We start from the raw sequence: 19306 nt of genomic DNA, 5'->3' as shown, positions 1-19306 counted from the left end.
CTCCAGTCCAGCTCCTGAAAGTCAATTTGTTTAAAACCTTTTCTATTACGTGCACTTCAAAATCACACAAAAGGAGCACAGACTTGGGAGTTTATGTTTTTTTTAATCATATGGGAAATATGGAGACAGTAAAAAAAAAATACATCCTTTGCAAACCAATATACATGTTAACAACAATATACATAAATATTATATACAGCGTTTAAGTGGCTCACCAATTAGTCATTTCACTACTCTTTTTGTACCCATGGCTGCACTCATTGCACCTCCATCCACAAAACAGAACTTTTCTGTACAGCTGAAAACAGCTGGAGCATTAAAGTTTGATCATTACATGGCACTGTTCAGTCAACTTTACAACCACAAGTTCTTCTTAGTCAAAGGCAAGAAGTTGGATGTTTGAAATTATAACATTCATATTTAAGCCACAATGCTAAGATTGATGGATTTTTCTTGGTCTCAAATCTCTAAACATGCAGTCACCTCATTCACAAATACGACCTATATCTGAAGCATGAAGTAAAATTAGTTCCTGTAGCCTTTTTCCTCCATTTCATATTTTCTATCCCCAGTGGAGATGATTTTCAACATGAAAGGGAAACATGATGGCAGCAGATGGTAGCAATGACGTCAAGTGGAATGTAAGGATTTTTCAGACTCCCACTCCCACAGTATATTATTACTCTCACAGGTCTTCATAACCTATACAAATAATAAGCATGCACATAAATGAAACATCCACATATATATATATACAGTACACAGGCCGTTTGTTGTTTGATCGTACCCAAGAATAGTTTGTGCTTAAAATAAGGTGAAACAAATACTGATTGTGAAACAGCTTGCTCATCTGCAAGCAGGCAAACTGTTCCATAAACATGAGGAGAGTAACATGAGTCTGACATGGATGACATCATTTTTCTAAAAGATGCTCCATCTTGGGGTTCATGAATGAAAACCCAGCAAATGCCGACTGGTCCATGGAATCTATGAAGTTCTTATCACTGTAGGAAAGACGAGCCTTCTCGCTGAGGAACTCCCGGTCAAAGTTGCTGCAGTCATTCGGCGCTTTCTGGAAGTTTCCACAAACAAATCTCAGCAAAATGTAATCATAGCACAAGAGCTACAATTTTTAAATCCTCAGTGACGTGTGTGACGTACCACTTTGGGTTTGAAGGGGGGCTCAACCTCTCTCATTTCCAACGCCTGCCAGTTAATGCTCTTGAAAAAGGGGTGTAACCGGATATTACCCACAATTCCTATCCTGCGAGTTGGGTCTCTCTCAAACAACTGCAGGGAAGGAAGGTCAGAAAGGTTGCATAAGGAATATATGTGATCATGTGTCAAACACAAAGGATTTTCAGTTAAATGGACTGCTTATGTTCTCAGACCGTACCAGCCAGGGACTGAACTTGGTGCTTAATGTTCCCTCCACTCAAGTGCATCAACAAGCTAATTTTTTTACCGTCATTTCCTACTCCACAGACAATCTAAGTTATTCAGGTCAGGACTCTGCGAGGTCTTACAACTGGCAGAGTAACTGCAGGTGGAGTAGACCATATTAACAATGGATATGTTGCACTAAGTGTGACAATTAGAACTTGTCCAAATACTTTTTGTTAATATTTGGAGGGCTTTTGGATGCTCCCTCAAAAGAAAGGCTGATTTCATTTCACTAAACCTCAAGCAAAGCTTTAGCTCAGGCAGGCCCACAAAGGCAAGTCTTGGAACAATCCCAGCAGACTAGCTGATCCCAGTATTAGCCCACACCAGCAGAGGACTAAGCTCAGTTACCCTAAAACCCTTTCAAATGGTTATTTCATATAGGATATGAAATGTAAGCAGCTTTTTCTTGCCCACTGTTTCTGTGCATCTACAAGCTGCTTCTTTTCATGTTTCTGACTTGTTCAATGTCCAGTCTGTTGCCAGTGACACAAATACTAGTTTACCTAATACTTTGTGAAATAAACACATGAAACTCACTTGGTCCCACTGAAAACGCTACGTCCAGATGAACAGAGTCAACTTTTTGGGACTCATGGACATTTCGTGTCTGAACGCTTTTTGGGGTTATTATATTTAGTATTAAAGATATGATACAAACCCGCTCAAGCAGATCTTTCGACTCCTTGCTAATCCATCGGGGATAATGGGGAGTATCCATGCGAATGGACTCAAACAGCTCATCCTCATCATCTCCATGAAAAGGTGACTGACCAATCAGCATCTCATACAGCAACACCCCAAATGACCACCAGTCAACTGAGAATGAGTATTTCTGTCCCAGCAGAATCTAAAGTTAAACAAAAAATTATAAATAACAATTAAACCAGACAGACGTTTAAAAGTTTTGTTTTTAAATGCAGATTTGATTATTTCAGCACAAGAGAGAATTTTGGAAGAAGACTGCACCTCTGGAGCGATGTAATCCGGAGTGCCGCAAAAAGTTGTGGCGCGATTGTCACCAAATACATTCTCCTTGCACATGCCAAAGTCAGCAATCTTTATATGCCCATCGCAGTCCAGCATCACATTGTCTAACTTAAGATCCCTGAAAATGAATAAAAAGTAGAACCAAGTTACGATATAAACATGAGTTATTGTGATGATAACGTTTTAGAAAACTATTTTGTGTTTGTTAGAACAGAATTTACCACACAAATAACAACTTACAATAAAAGGTTAAATAAAATTTTAAGGGGATTAATGTTTGATTACAGATGCATTTGCACTTTGAACTGTGAGATTTTTTACACACTACTATTTGCTACACAAAGCAGCAGTTTTGTAAAATGCAGTAATTATATGAGTTTCTTTGAGGATATTGAATTTTTACTATACTTATAGGTGATTTCACTATAATTAAAAAAAACAAAATTATGCAGAGATATGAAAGGTCTTTGAGATATGCAGTCCAATTGAGTGGTCTACTGTTTCTATGTTCATTTACTAGACATTTTGTAACAGTTATCTTAGTTTTGTGTTGTCCTGAAATGTCAGGAGTCTGGTTTTCTCAGTGTAACAAATAAACACATTTACATTTTCCTCTTCCCAAAATCTTTTAAAAAAATTTTAAATCACATTTTTGTACTGCATCCAAGTCCACAGTTTTCATAACAGCCCTTGCTCAATGCATGCCACACAATAATAATTAAACTTTCAGGGGGAAAAAGTGTCAAAAATGCGTGGGATTACCTAACTAAACAAGATTGGAGACTTTGCAAATTCATTTTCTCATTACACTTGCAACTGAAATCATTGGCGCATTAAAAAACAACAACAAAATAATGTAAAGAAAACAGATTTTTAAGTGTATTTTATATTCATGTGAAATTCCTATTCTGTGCTCTGACCTGTAGATGATGCCTTTGGAATGTAAAAACTGAAGACCACAAATGATCTCGGCAGAGTAGAACCTGGTAAGACAAAGGAGTCAGAGACAGAAATATCAGACACTCATCTCTGATGGAAAGCTACAGGCCTGTGCGGAGCTATCTCAGTACATAGCTGGAGGCTTAACACTGGTGTAACTGCAGACTCATTTCAGTGTACACCTGAATTATTGAAGAGGACATTTGTATGGAGTAGGAGACAGGTGAATAACACTCTCATAATGTGAAACCCAAGAGCTGCTGCGAGCCGAATGATTAGCCTATCGCTGACCTGCTTCTCTTGTCATCTGTGTCGAGTGAAACAACCAGGTCCGGAGAGCACACAAAGCCATCTCTCCAGCCCAGTTCCTGCACAGTGACACTAAATGACCTGCTGAACAGGACTGAATAGACTGTCAATATCTCTCACTTAACATCATTAGAAATGCAGTCCTCATAGAATAGGAGTCAGACAGTACAGGCATATGTACAAGAACGTCTCAACCTGGATCACGAAGAACAAAACAAAAACACACAGTTGTAAGAGGACACCTCGATATGCATGCAAGCTGAAGGAAAGTTGAAATGGTGCATGAAACTAGTCTTTGTCAGGTTAGCAGCAGCCTTTGTGGTGGCAACGAGCTTAACTGAGACTCTGCAGTTCAGTCACTGCCAAAGGAAAAATGTTGCATAACCAGATCCAGCACATGCCTTATATTCTGTGACAGCCTGTGCAACAATATACAACACGACAGTTTAGACACATTAATCTTGTGTGTCATCAAGTTTACAGAAACTATTCTATTATAAATAAGTCACCAGAAGATTATGTATATTGCAGGTACTAGACGACTTCCTGACTGGCATGGCGGTGGAAGTGCAGGTTGATGGAAGAATACTGCTTTGTCTTTTTCACAACAATAATGAGCATTCCTACAGAAATAAGAGGAAATGCCACTGGAGGAACAGATAGATAAGAAAATGAAAGGAGGGGATCAAAGCCATATCTCACCTCTAACAGTGCAGGAAATTATGTTAATGGCATGAGATTGACAAGGAAATGAGCCTAATGAGTGTGCAGTTACGTTTTACAGAGACATAGCAACAGGGTATATTTCAGATCCCTTGATTACCATCAACCGCTTTCAGACAGTTCGGGTGAACAGGAATAAATCCAAGCGTAATAAATAAAGATGTGGATGATTTGCCACTTTTATTAACAACAGATGGTGCCACCCTTGTCACATTACTGTGAAGGAACGCTTCTGCAGCCCACATATTTAACATGGGGCTACTTCCACACTATATACCCACAGACTTTTCACATGCCAGATTGGCTGTTGTTTACATCGCGCTCTCCAGCAAACTGGCAACTCCGTGTGACATCATCCACACTTGCATTGAGACTACGGACTATGCATCCCAGTGATTTCTTGTAGTCCTGTGTTGTGTTAGGCTTGTGGGATTTTACAACTCGCCAGTATTAGAGCTGTTACAAAATAATTTCCCTGCAGAGAATATTAAAGTCCTTATTTTAATCCATCCATCCTCATTTGTTTAACACTTTAAATGTGTATAAATGCATCATCTACAAGCATCCTTTTTTTTTTTTTTTAAGTTTAAACAACCAACCTGCTCCAGCATGACTATAACAGGCAATGTTATAGTCATGGTGGAGCTATGCTGTTTGTCAGCAAGATAGGCAAAACTACCAAAGTTAACTTACATAAAGTACACTGCATAAAAAAGCAACAGCTCATAGCATGAGCTTGCTGCTCTTACTGATATTACCATTCAGTCTTCAAAAACAATGCATGGTTAACACCACAGACTGTAAGCATACATTTAAATTAAAGCAAATTTGTTTAATTAATTTACTGCTTTGCTGGAATTGACTTAAATTCGGTCTTATGAACCACAGAATTTCTGCTGTCTTGTTGAGGCATGTTTGTTTTAAGCATTAACATAAAAAAAGATGCAAACACGTAAAGGAATGAATAGTAGGGAAATAAAATAGCCCACTCTCTCTCACTCACTGAGGATAAATTACCCAGAGTGAATACAGTCACTGAGTGAGGAGAATTCTAGAGGATGCCAACAAAGGATCAGGTGTCAGTGTTTGCAAAGTACAAAATTACTCCTGTCATCTCAAAGGTACTGGACACAGCCGCTGATTTAACTACAGGAGATGTAAGATCAGTGACTAAGCACAACAGTTAGAAAGCAGAACATGAAGCATTTCAGTGGTTCATAAGAAAAAAATCCAGCGAATGCATTCAGTCTTAAAACCCGGCTGTACACTCTTTGTATTTTTCTGCTACATACAGCCAAATTCTGTCAAAACTCTTCAGCCAAAACATTACTTTTCAAAAGATTTCTGCACTCAGTGAATTAAATTTATAACTGACTAAAAAGCAAGAATTTCATCGGTTCTAAACACCACATAACATGATTATTACTCTCATATTAATCTCTCTGAATCCTTAGGAGGAGGTGAGGAGGTGGAGGTGGTGAGTGACAGGAGAATGGCGGCTAAGCTGTCATCCCTGTTGGACAACGTCTCCCACCCCATGCAGCAGACTGTGACAGCACTGAGCAGCTCCTTCAGTGGGAGACTGCGGCACCCACGGTGTGGGACGGAGAGATTTCGCAGGTCTTTCCTCCCCACTGCTGTCAGACTCCACAACAAAGACTTTAACTGAACAAACACACACATCCACACATGTGCAATAACACTAAGTGCAATAATCCTTTCTGGCATCGTTGTATTTTTACTCAGTTGTATATAGCATTCGTATTCTATTTTTATCTTATTGTATATTTTTATTCTATTTTATTCTACTGTATATAGTATATTATTTTATTCTATTCTGTACAGCTGTGTACTGTATTTATTCTTATTGTATTCTAATTTTTGCGTCATAACTTTTGCACTGTCCACTTCCTGCTGTGACAAAACAAATTTCCCACGTGTGGGACTAATAAAGGTTATCTTATCTTATCTTATCTTATCTTATCTTATCTTATCTTATCTTATCTTATCTTATCTTAGCACTTGCTAAGAAATGTCAGCAGGTTTGTAAAAGTGTAATTTAATTTAAAAAAGTAAAAGTTTAGTTGGCAGTCAAGGTGCCGCCAGATTTTGGATTCATAACGCTTTATTTCACCAGCTTGCAATTGTTTTTCTCTGGAGAGATTCCCATAGTGTGATGAGAAGTGGGTGTAGTAACTGATATCTCCCCATACACAAACATTAAGAGCTGTTCACTCCTTACAAGGCCTGTCTTCTAAAGAACAGGAGCTAATAGATGCCAGCATTGCCCCAGTCCTTCAGACTTTATACATCATATAAAAGAAAACAAGATGCAGGCTAAAAAAGTGACAAAGAGACAATAAACATATGCTCATCTTTACAAGTATCTTCTGTAAATGTGAGTCTCTGGGCAGCTAGACAAGCATGTGAACACTGAGTAAGGATGGCAGGGATTGTGTTTCCACTGAGTAACGTACAGTATGTCATGATGGCTGTGTGACAGGTGGAACTCACGTGGCTCTGTAGAGCTCAAAGCGCCCTTTTTCCTGAATGTGAAACATCAAGTCACCTCCATTCAGATACTCCATCACAAAGAACAGATGCTCCTAGAGAAACATTTCATTTTTTACTATTAAAGGCACAACGATGTAATGTAATGTAACTACTGATGCAGAATAAAATACAGTCATTAATGACATGGAGGGGAAGTACCTTGGTCTGAAAGGTGGAGTAAAGGTGTGTGAGGAAGGGGTTTTCCCAGGCTAAAGCCAAGACTCTTTTCTCTACCATCGTGCACTCCACATCATCATCCATAAGCACTACATCTTTCTTCAGAGCTTTCACAGCAAAATACTCTCCACGCCCTTTCAGCTCTGCCAGCAGGACCTACAAAGAGAAGAGAAGAGAAGAGAAGAGAAGAGAAGAGAAGAGAAGAGAAGAGAAGAGAAGAGAAGAGAAGAGAAGAGAAGAGAAGAGAAGAGAAGAGAAGAGAAGAGAAGAGAAGAGAAGAGAAGAGAAGTATTAGTATTTTAATTCGCTGGTTGATGAAACACCCACAGTCCATGTAATAAGTTCTATAAGAGAACTACAGCCTCCATTGTAATGATGACAGCTGATATGGGTTGACTTGAGTGTTGTTGGTTCACTTATTTATATTCTCTCTTTTTCTCTCTAGTTTTTAAGATGGCAGTCTCACAGTTCGTTTCACACTGACGTCATTGCTCCGTACCTTTCCAAAACTGCCTTTTCCTAAGACTTTGTGGAAGATGAAGTTGTCCATGTTGATCTTGGTTAAGTGGGTAAGACGAGACGGTACCCGTGGGATGGAACCTTCCCAAAGTTTGCCGTATGTCGACCCATCTAATGGACAAATACATTACCACACACAGAAATGACATATTTACACAATTATCTCAAACCTTTGCATATTTTCTGCAGTTTTTATTTGCATAGCATTTGCTATCAGTACAGAACTTTAACTTTCTGCTTGAATGTTTGGAGGAAAAAGCACCAACAAATAAAGCCTCACTCACCATTGATCTCAAGTCCAGCAAGTTTATTCACTTCGTCATAGATTCCAATATCCGGGAGATTAGGCAGATTTGGATCTGAACGGCGAGTGGATGATTTCTGATGGAAAAAAGGAAGAAAAATAAACACATAAACAAAAAATAAACATGAAGAACTCAAACAACTGTTTCCTAACAATGGTCGACTAACAGCCGTGGTACATTTGAGTCAAAAACTTGTTTGATTCTTCTCTCTTTAACTATCTTCAAAACTAAATAGATTTTGGGTTGAACGACAGGCCTGTAAAGACAGAACAGAATGAGTCAGGCGTTTAGCACAGAAGGGCAGGAAAATTAGGTCAACACACACCAGTAACTTTGAGTTTCACATTCAAGTGAAACAAATAAGATACTTTTTTGCTAGTTAGTTATTATTAATCAGCTTGTTATCTTTCCACTTCAGGTAAGAAGCCTGAAGTGGAAAGTTTGGGTAAACAAAGAAAGTTGATAACTGTTATCATGACACCCATTATCTCTATAACCAGTTTTAGGTTTTGTTGAGCCAACAAACACAAGCATCTCGGGGTACTGGCAACATTGCAAGCTAAGTGCCTAGATTTGATTTCAGATCTATTTGAATCTTCTCTATCCTTTCAAAACAAACATTTACACATTATGATAAATAATGTAAATACTTCAAGAATTTAAATGCTATTTCATTTCTTAAATGATGATAAAATATAGAGATGTAGTTATAAGGCTTAAGTATTCATTTTATTCAGAAAGTTTATAAAGTTATAAAGAAATTTGCTGCTAATATGTTTACTAATATTTCTGGAAAACATCCAAATAAGTGCCACTACATAGAAAACAGAACAGCAACAACCAGTTTTTAAATTATCTTTTTTATATAAAATTTAATAAAGTGCTTATCTATATTTGTTATTCATTATCATTCGGAGTCACAAAATCTCCAAGAGCAAAGTCGCGTTAGTAGAATGACACCTGAGTCACACTTCTTTCTCATTGTAATGTCATCCATCTTGATGTGGACTTGAATACCAAAAGATACAATCCACTGAATGACTCACTGAACTCACCTGACTGACTTGTGTGAGGGCTTCGGCTAGTAGTTTCTGATTGATACCACAAAGGTTGGCTACTTTGTCCTGACACTTGTGATGGACATTCATGGCGCAGTCTGCAAAGAGAAAAAACAAGTCTGCACTGAAAAAATTTTTCTTGGCCCCCATAAATATGAAGCAATAATTTTGAGTAAAATAAAAATGAAATCTATAAAACTGAAGGGTTATTTTTTAAAATAATCATTAAGGAAAATATGCTTAGGATAAACTAAATGTATTTCAATACGGTAAATTTAATTTGACCAAATCCATTAAATTCAATGTTTTACATGTTTTATATGTAAAAAATACACAGAAAATTTACTTTTAATTAAGTTGCTTAAAGTCAACATTTTAGGCGTAAATATTTTTTTAGTCTGTAGAGTACAGAAGCACACGCTCCTGTAACCATCCAGTCAATCATGTCTCTGCTGTACCTTCACACTTCAGGCCTTGCTTGACCAGACCCCACAGAAGGCTTCCACAGTGGTCACAGAAGGTGGGACTCATGTAGTTGTTGATCTTGAAACGATGCGGCATGTCGATTTTAAATCGCTCCTTCTGGAACTTTGGGCACGGAGAAGATTCATCATTGCTATGTATGACCAAAGGACTCACGCTCACAGGCCTGTAACATCTAGCTTTCCTGCGCACCTTCCTCATCCTTTTTTTCCCCCTTGTCTTCTTCTTCCCTCTCTAACTTCAATGTGTCAAAAGTCACTACAGCACTGTGTAAAAAAAATTCTCAGAGATTACAACTTGTGGGCCAGATCTGTCCCTGCTAGTTGAATTTAAAGTATTTCCCTAAGACCACACCCCATCTGTTAGTCCCACAATGTGTGGGGGTGCAGTGCTCATTCCTGTCACTGCTATCTAGGTTAGCTGGACTTTGATTATCCCCTAATATTGATGGACATTGAAAAATGCTTCACTGGAAGTGGAAACTAACAGGTATGTGCCTTTGTGTTAAACCCTGACCGAACTATACACTTTAATTTGATAAACGAATCATTGTTGATTTGCTAAGGAGGAATACATCAAAATCGTAAATCACAGAGGAAAAAAAGCCCACACTAAACTGACTATTGCGCACTAATTGGGACACATATGGCGAACACTAACAGTACATGGTGTACAGAAGAAATGTGTGTTACACACCACAGTATCCCGACTGTTGGCAGCAGTACCAGTACATCTGCCGATGATTTTGTCTATACATTTCTTGTGGATGGCTGCATTACATTCTGAGAAAAAGAAACGATATAGCAGATTAATACTTTAGTTTTTAAGCTGTACACACACATGCTTTCATAAACATGAAGCAGTGATTTTGAATAAAATTCAGTGAAAATATGTCAAATCAAATTTATCTATATAATTAATCTTGCAGGAAAATGGTAGTCCACTACATTTCTTTTGACCAGACTCCTTTAAATCTATCATTTTACCTTGTAAAAAAAATTACATGGAAATATTTCAGCAATCAGCATATTTTTGAGTGCATAACGGTAAAAGAAATGAATATGTACATTTCACAGTTTGCTTTTATGGTTAAGTAGACATTTTTTATGTTTAACATCTCAGCCATTCTCACTCCCGAGATGTGATATACTCACGATATGTTAAGTCCCGAGGCATTCCTGAGGAACGCGAAAGCATAAGAACGTGTATTATGCTACGCGCCTGGTTATAGATGAATTCCAGTAGAATGCCGGTAATACACATTCCAGCCATGTATTCCAGCCCTAACCATAAACTTATCCCGAACCTTAACCAGCACTTTGATGACATTAGATAGTGTTTTCTAAAGCAACTTAAGTAAAATGAACGTACATGTGTAGATTCATTTCAAACGGTTCTCATGTTTTCTCATGTTTCCTCATTTTTCCGATCTCATAATATAGGGACGTGTTGGGTGCCGGAAGCGTAATATACAGACGATTTGTCACCTAGCGTAAAATGTAACGCTTTGGGAGTGAGAACGTGTTGAACATCTATGTTGCTGTTTTAGCTATAACACAATGTATTGAGATTTTTTTAATGAAGTACACTTACGTCTGCATTTATAGCCTTGCTTGTTGAGTCCCCTGTGTGAGACAAAGACAGGCTTTGTGAATGATTTCCCAGTTTATCACTCAAAAGCAATAAGGAACAGGTACTGCATTGCATACACTTTATAACTTGTAAATTCTATCTTAACTGTGTGGTAACGATGGTGATTAAGTCTCATTAAGGTTAAAACACTTCATAGGAACAGGCCCTGATTTGCTACTCTACCTAAGAATATTAAAGTGCATAACACAAGTAACATAACCTCCCAAAAGCACAAGTCTCCTACCTTTAGGGTAATCTTAGAGCTACACTAACAATCCCTCTTCCATCAAGTAGAGTGAGTAAGTACAGATGTGTGAGGAAGGGGTTAGTGGTAGTACTTTATTTCTGAACTTCATTTAACTAACGTGGCAACAGCAATCATTGAGAAAGCTAATGGTAACAAGGATGTGTGGAGCTCAGTAAGATGGAAAAGTACCAGCGGGTGGTCAATAATGGGCTTAAACGAGATGTTGGGGTGTATATTTATCATTTCCTAATCTGAAATAAGATAAAGTGAAGTCAGATAAGATAGGATGCCTCCTATATTTAGACTTTACTTCTGTAGAATCAATTTGGGAAAATAATGTTAGGCTTATCTAATATTAGGCCTAAAATAGTACATTTCTGTAATGTGGCTCCAAATGAAGTATGTAGTTTTGTGTATCTTTTTGCACAAAATTTCCAATTTCATCAAAATGTGCTTCATATCAGATAACTGGACAACTAAAGTCTTCAAAGGAAAACATGAGCATTCTATGTATAACATCAAGAAAATGGGTCATCAAAGTCTTGGGTCATGGTCTGGCAAACAAAAATAGTTATTGAGAGTTTCTGCCAAACTATGTCAGGGGATTGTCCTCACTTCTTTTTTAATTAGAGAGCTCATATTTCCAGGAACTGTTCACATTAAAAGTGTCACATACAAAACAGTGATCTAGAAAAATAATTACAGTCTTAATCAGAAATAAGTCTGCTAATACTACATATCCACAAGTTCCTGAACACTAGATTCTCAATATCCTGTTTCCTAATTTGATGAAAGTTTTAGACGGGCACTGACCAGACAAATTCTCTGCACACAGAGCAGAAAGTGGGCTGTCTGAAGAAAGTTGCAATGAACTCATGGTTCTTGATGAAGTGTATTTTGGCCTGCTTTATGGCCCCGCGTCTACGGTTCAGAGTAGGAGCTTCCTCCTTCACAGGCTGCTTGCTCTCTTCCAAATAAAGAGAGAAAAACAAGTCAGTCATATACAACACTGTGACAGAGAGGTCATATTACAGATTTGTTACAGACTGATAGCCTTATGATTGCAGTAGGGAATCACACGTTAAAGTGTGTGTAAGGACTACATTAAATTAGCAGCTGAAAACCAGAGATGACTGGTGTGGGTGAGGGGGATACCCCTCTAACTGTCTTTGAAGAGGCTGCAAAACATACTTAAATAAAAGGAAGTGCATAGAAGAGAAAATAAAAATAAATAATATAAAAATATAATGTAATTTAATCTCACCTGCATCTGCATCCTCCAGAAAATACTGCACTGCCATCATTACTTTTCCTGAAGGATGGAGATCCACCTGAACACAAAATATAAGTACAGTTAAACAGGATCCTGACATTTGCTCTTAAAGACAAAGGACAGTGTGTAATGACTTACCCAGAATTCAGCACGCCCGTTGGCTTTCTTGCAGCGCTCAGCAAGGACAGACACACCGACAGACACTTCAGCCAGCGGCTCCTCCGCTGTCTTCATCAGCAGTACCTCGAGCACACGACCTTCATAGATGTGTGCATCAAAAGTGGACTTCCAGGCTGGGTACATGGTGGGTTTACGCTGAACCAGGGTCTTCCCTCTTTCTGAGAAGCAGATGGGCAGATAGAGGAAGTAGAAAATATATTTTTGGCATGTTTTCAATTTAAACAAAATAAGATAACATAATTTGTGTTTGTTGTTTGAGCAGAAGTAGAGACTTCTGCAAAAGACAAAAAAATGATCTCACCAGTTGTCAAGGCTTCCTTCATCTTGATAGCACAGAAGGGTGGGTCAGTCAGAGGAGGCAGGATACCCAGGTCGTACGAGTTAAAGGCAATCCTCAAGAAAGGAGCCATGGTGAAAGTACCAGGATCGCCTGTTCTCAGACAAGAACAACCACAAATTTATTACTGTTAAAGTGCATCATCGCATTGTCTCAAAATATTGCAAAATGTCAAGCAATAGTGCTAAGTTCTATCTGAGCATTTTGACCCCAAACAAAAAAAAAGACAGAAGATAAGATAAGCGGTCTTTTTACTGGTATTTGAGAATTTCCTGTCACTAAGCGAGACACCTGCAATGAGCAAAATTTGCCTCTGGCTGCAGCACAAATTTGTATTTTGCTTTCTCTCACTGCAAGATTTACTCTGACTCAATTTTTTATGGTGGACTGGCTATTAATCCAAATGACTGCTTGTTGGAAGCAAGTTACGCACACATTTAGTACATGACCTGAATTTTATGTCATGTATATATTTTCCATATTTTTCCTAACTGAAGAGAAAAAAATCATTCACTTTTTTACCTACAGAGGAAATACCTGAATAACTGGATTTCTTTTGCATTAGAAGTGAAATTCCAGTGGTGACACATAATGAGCGATCAATGTCCCCCTTTGTGCTGGGTGCTTGTTACCTCACGCATGGTTTGCTGCTTGCATAACTCCACAAGTGTTGCAGACAGTGCCACAACTTTTCTCTATAACAACCCAAACACCACTAGTTTCAGTATGTGCAATACATTAGGTAACCCCTGTTAACTGTTATACCCATGGAGTCTTTAATTATTATTTTCTTATTGCCACTGATACACATTTAAAATGTGAGCACAAAGTCACATTTGTTTGGTTCCTTATCACTATGCGTGCAGTTTCTGACAGGTTGCAGCTGCAACACCAGAGGTGTTTCCTAGCACTACAAAGTCAGAGCTAGTCTCAACATGTCACTGATCCAAATGCATGCTGTGCTCCAAAGAAAGCCTAGCTGCTATCACAAGCCTGAAACTGTAACCACCTACACTCAGACTCAGAAAAGTAAGACGGAATAAAAGATGCAGGCAAGTAAAAAAGCATGCAACCAGTTTCACTCACGTACTGCAGCTGGGAGCTGTGATGCCAGGGCTTTTGGGAGTTAATCAACAGCAGGCATGCTGTGTGTTTCAGGCCAATAGTGATTGATTTCCCAACCAGCTGTGAGCAGTTTCAAATTGTCCTGTCTAGTTACCTCCCCAGCATACTGTAACTGGTAAACATCCTCTAGAAGCTTGTTATTCAACTTTATGTTGTCTACTTCCTAATGTCTGACCTAACAAACCACACAATTACTGATTTCTGTTATTATTGCTTAATAATTGTATCAAAAACCATTACACGTTGTTCATTCACAAAGGCAATGTGGTAAAATCATTACAAAAAATAAACCCCTGAGCACTGAAACATAATTTGATGGCTGTACTCTCCTCTGAACCTTTGCTTAATTTAAAGTTCAATTAAAATTTTAATTTTCTTCCACACAGAAGAATACTAACATCGCTTTTACTGACTGAAATGGTAACATAATACCTGATTCTGAGAGCCTGACTGTGTTTCATCGTGGTATGGAAAAGAGCCTTTCTTCCTCGACGTAATTACCCCCTCATAAACACTTTTGAACGCCTCATGTGATCGCGCAGAACACCTAAACCATTGCTGAGGTTGACACAGGTCCTATCTAGATTTGAGTCTTGCGCATAATGAAAAACTAAACTCTGACGGTCACATTCACCGAGAATCAGTCAGTGCATCTGATTCTCTCTTTATTCTCTAAAGGATGTGGTCGATTGTCAGTTGGCTGAACGCAGATGTCACCCCACGTCTGACTCAGACAGCAGCTTGCAGCCAGATTGTCTTAATGACAAGTAAATAACTGTTCCTTCTCCCTTTTCTCCCTTTTCTTCTTTTTATCTTTACTCCTCCATCCTCGCTGTCCAGACCTGCTCACATTCCTCCTCATCCCTGGTGATATTCTGTCACTTAACGGATTCCACATAAGCAGAATTACCGACATACTGCATGCAGTTACCGACTGTGTTAAGACAGGGCCGCAGATGCTTGCAGATGTTCCAGTCCAGGTGGGTATAGATCAGTAGGTCGCGATAATTCACCTGTCAGTACCTTTTGTGACCCCGTAGCGTCAGCAAGTGTGACGGGGTCACGGATTCCTGTGCACTGTTTCACTGAAGCAGCTCCAGTCGCTACTCGGAAAAGTTGTCAGGGGTTATTATTTTAACCAAAACAGCTGTGTAGTGCCAGCTGCCTTGTTGACTTTTCATAGAAATGAAACGTGTCTGGCTAAACTTTCACTGCGCTACAACAGCTAACGCTTTCAGCGAGGAAGAAAAACTGTAACCAGTTAGCCAGGGTTTAGCGTTACTCGCCTCACCCTCACAGTGAGGTTTTCCAAAGGATGAAAGAAGCAGACGAAACGGTACTGTTTTCTGTAACTTTCTGTAAAGTTTAGACGTAAAACCCGTACTCTGCTACTAAAAACCCACTCGACTGAAGCCTGAAAAGGATTGTAATGGCAGACTCACCTTGTCCTGCAAACCAGGCGGTTGTTCTCGACGAAAGTTGCTCTTTTTCTTCCTCTAGTGTTTTTTTTCTCTCTGTGATTCCGTCGATTGAGGAAGTGTGGCGCGCGCTCGCAGCGCAGGGGCTTTCTTTGCAAGCTGTGACGTTTACCTGGTATGCACACAAACACACACACAGACACACACACTCACTCCCCCCCTCTCTCTCTCTTTCAGACACACAGACTCACACAGGGTAGTCTGTGAAGCGGTGGCGGGGCACTGTACACTTAGCTGCCCTCATTGAATTTAGGGCCGTGCCACTTACCATAATACTTTTTTTCTTTTTTTCTCCCCCCTCAGGGGTGGGAGTATTCCCTTAACACACACAAACACAGCACAGATGCAGGCAAATACACACATAGTCTATCACTTTTCAGTCACGCGTGTCACTTGACATGTAAGCCTGTTTGAAGTTAACGGGCGTGTTCGTCACAGCAGACCTGTTGATCATATATGAGGCTATATGAGTTATAAATATGAAAAAGCGACCCAACACATTATAACTGTGCATAAAGATCCGCATTGCTGGTGAGTATGCCCTAGATTACAGTATGTGGGGGAAGAGTCTTTTTTTTTCCACGTGAAGTGTTTGTGTGGCAGGGGGTGGGGTCACGTGGCTGGGACTGTAGGCTGCGGGGGTAGTTTTGAGGTTTGCGCTAGGTTTTGCTGGTGAGGAGGTGGCAGATTTGGCTCCGGTACCAAGAAGGATCTTTTCTTGTTCTAAACAGGCACTCCAGATTATCCACACTCTTTATTTGTTTCATGCCTGTGTTCACCCCCACACACGCACACATAGATCTAAATAATTGTATGTCAGCACAAGTAAGGGGGGGGTTAAGCCCAACTTGGTATTCATCGTCATCTGATTAGAGGCAGCTATAGAACATACTGGCTGATTGAGGGCCTAATTCCTCCAGGATGAGTCATAGTTCAATGACTGGGAGCAATAAGTAATTGCTGCTCTGTGTCAAAAGGGAAGGAAAAAAAACCTGGACAGGAGCAGGCTGGCAGGGCACAGGTGTGCCGTGTCCCCCTCACTTCTCTGTGGATTTACATAACAAGCAGATTCTGACTCATGGTAGACACAGGAAGTCTGCAGACTAGGTGTGTGCACTAAAGACTTCAATGCTCACCGACTCTTCTGACTCTCACTGAGGCACCCTCAAAGCTCAAGAAACCCTGTTATTCTGTTCTTTTTCCAGCACACACATGCACACATACACACACTGTGATGATCCACCAGTGGGATTCATAGGCTGGAGAACAGGCGGATGTTAAATTGAGCCTGCAGAGATGGAAGAGAGAATGATCATCTACATAGAAACTCCTTATGCATGCAGATGAATGCATATGGCTATGTGGCTCTGTGGGCTAGGAAGCTAAGGAAGAGGCTTCGTCATTTGAAGCTGAGGTTTCTTTCATGGGTTTTAGTGCATACTCAGTTGTGAGTTTATTATTTAAATGTTTATTATGGTCAACTACAGGTGTAAGACTTTTTTTTTTAAATTGTTTTGGCCGTCAGGTTATTCAAAGCTGCTTCTTTTGTTGCTGTAAATAGAGGATACATTTGAATTTTAAATTTAGAAAATATTATTTTCTCTATTTTGTACAATTCAAAAAATCAAATGTAAAAAGGCACATTACAACTGCTGATTTAAGCAGAATAGCATCAGCTATAAAATAGGAAGAAAAAAATTTGGGGGTGCCTGACAGTTGCAGATAAAGACTGTGTGATGAATTAGTTTCATGCATAATGCTAGAGAGACACAGCAGCATCTCCCGATTGCTCTGTGGAAAAGACATTTAGAGCATTTCCATTTACAAGTATTAGGATAAACAGATCGTTTCCCATGTTTAAGGGATAAGTGTGTAACATCAGCTTTCTTGCTTTTGTGGCGGAAACTCCACCACAACTTGACTTTGTGAATTAACACAGTTAATGTTATTAAATCTGTACAAAAACAAAGTGGAAAAGCAGTGCTTCATCGTTTTTATGGAGGCTATATAGAATAAACCAGCGGGTGCTTGAAGTCTGTGTTGGTTGCAATTTCCTCCAGCTAATATATTGTCTGTTACAGAGATGTCTGATTCATACAACCCAAAATTCACCATCTGGGTTGGACCAGTGAAACTCTGCTTTCTGTCAGTGTAATGAATTTTACCTACACATCTGCTCCCTGAAATATCTTAATATCAGAAAAATAAGTGAAATTTGACCAGTATGTCTTGGTTTTTCTGCATAATGCAGATATGGTACTGTGGTAAATGAAAGAAATCTGCCAGCACTACTCTTTGGGCTTACATTTTAAAATTACTCATTGCTCAGCCATTTACATAGTAGATAGTGAAAAACAAGAATTTATCTGTCACTGGCAATTAATTGTTTGGAAAACTGTTGCATTATTTATAAAAAATTAAAAAAAAAATACTATTAAAAGCACAAATTCAGTTCAGTGGAGTGTTGGCCCAGTCCTATTTGGGCCACCGAAGCTTATGTTTGATTCCCATGGTCTTCTAAATAAACTCCAAGCAAACTACAACTTGATGTTTTTACACCTGAAGTGCAGTGCACAAAAAGAAAAAATAAAGCCTTCACGTCTGGATGAAGGGCATGAGGGTAAAACATTGTGATGTTTGTTGACAAGGTTACCTTTTCACTTCTGCATTTTCAACTAGAAACAAGATTCTTGTTAGTGAGCTCCATAGATTTGAAAGGTATTATTTGTTTGCTTTGAAAATCTATTTGTTCCCCAGTCGTCACACTCTTTAACCTATCAGGCTTTTCTTTATTTTTATTAATTAAAATGGTTCAAATAAAGTGATTCTACGGTCAGAATTTAAAAAAAACTAAAACAAGATCCACTTTAAATGGAAATTCCCGAGTGTGATGTCAGTCTTCTAAATTAACTCTCATTAACACAGCTCTAAAGCCTGGTCACCAAATAACAAGCATTTTTTAAAGTGTTTGGAGTTTGCAAAAGCCTCCTCTGAGATGTCATATCTCAAAGCCTTTTATTGTTGGATGCTGGTCCTGCTGACATATGTTTAATTATCTCTTTCTAAATGTTTATGACACACTGATCACCAGAGAACAGAAGGCACAATGCAGACTACCCGTTTAGGCAGCAGGAATAATGTATGTTCAGTCGGAGGTGCAGAGTGTGCTGAAGGCTGTGTGTTTCTCTCTGGTTTGTCCTTTTGAGGGAAAGCGGGCTATTTAAAGCTTTAGGGGAGGTGGAATAGGTGTAACATTGACTTGGCAGTGTAGGCTGCAAAGAGTTTGCAAAGTGGGACATAAGAGTGAGTCCCTCTATTCTTCCAGCCTCTCTGTATCTTTTCTTTTCTCCACTTCCTCTCCCCATCTCTGAGTGAGAACGAGAAACACAAGGTGCAAACCCAGAAATGTCAAGCCAATGTCAAGGGGACGGAGTCTTTCTTTTTATTAAACATCCAGCTCTTGCGTAATAAACTCTTTTCCTTTCCCCTGAGGCAATGCTGCCCACACAGCACTATGAAAGATGAGAAGCTATCC

General features: G+C 39.1%; 1 protein-coding gene across 1 annotated transcript; it reads right to left on the bottom strand.

Annotated features, from left to right (window-relative positions):
• Positions 1–89: 89 nt before the first annotated feature.
• prkcda (protein kinase C, delta a) lies at positions 90–15985 on the bottom strand. Its single transcript, XM_004544878.4, has 18 exons — positions 15736–15985; positions 13133–13261; positions 12790–12989; positions 12643–12709; positions 12192–12345; positions 11093–11124; positions 10196–10281; positions 9475–9604; positions 9014–9114; positions 7938–8034; positions 7634–7764; positions 7117–7290; positions 6919–7010; positions 3354–3416; positions 2413–2551; positions 2105–2293; positions 1162–1290; positions 90–1072 (listed from the first exon to the last, which is right to left on the bottom strand). Exons 2-18 carry the CDS (start codon positions 13239–13241, stop codon positions 914–916), a joined length of 2052 nt encoding a protein of 683 aa, XP_004544935.1. The 5' UTR covers positions 13242–13261; positions 15736–15985; the 3' UTR covers positions 90–913.
• Positions 15986–19306: the final 3321 nt, after the last annotated feature.

The sequence above is a fragment of the Maylandia zebra genome, linkage group LG5, assembly GCF_041146795.1.
Source record: "Maylandia zebra isolate NMK-2024a linkage group LG5, Mzebra_GT3a, whole genome shotgun sequence".
Classification (NCBI taxonomy): domain Eukaryota; kingdom Metazoa; phylum Chordata; class Actinopteri; order Cichliformes; family Cichlidae; genus Maylandia; species Maylandia zebra.
The sequence above is the reverse complement of the archived record's forward strand: the minus strand, read 5'-3'. Positions and strand labels throughout refer to the sequence as shown.

Coding starts and splice junctions, on each gene's coding strand:
- prkcda (XM_004544878.4), bottom strand. CDS start 13,241: ATGGCTCCTTTCTTGAGGATTGCCTTTAACTCGTACGACCTGGGTATC. Junction 12,710..12,789: donor ACGGGCGTGCTGAATTCTGG/GTAAGTCATTAC, acceptor TTTTGTGTTCAG/GTGGATCTCCATCCTTCAGG. Junction 2,294..2,412: donor CGGATTACATCGCTCCAGAG/GTGCAGTCTTCT, acceptor GTTTAACTTTAG/ATTCTGCTGGGACAGAAATA.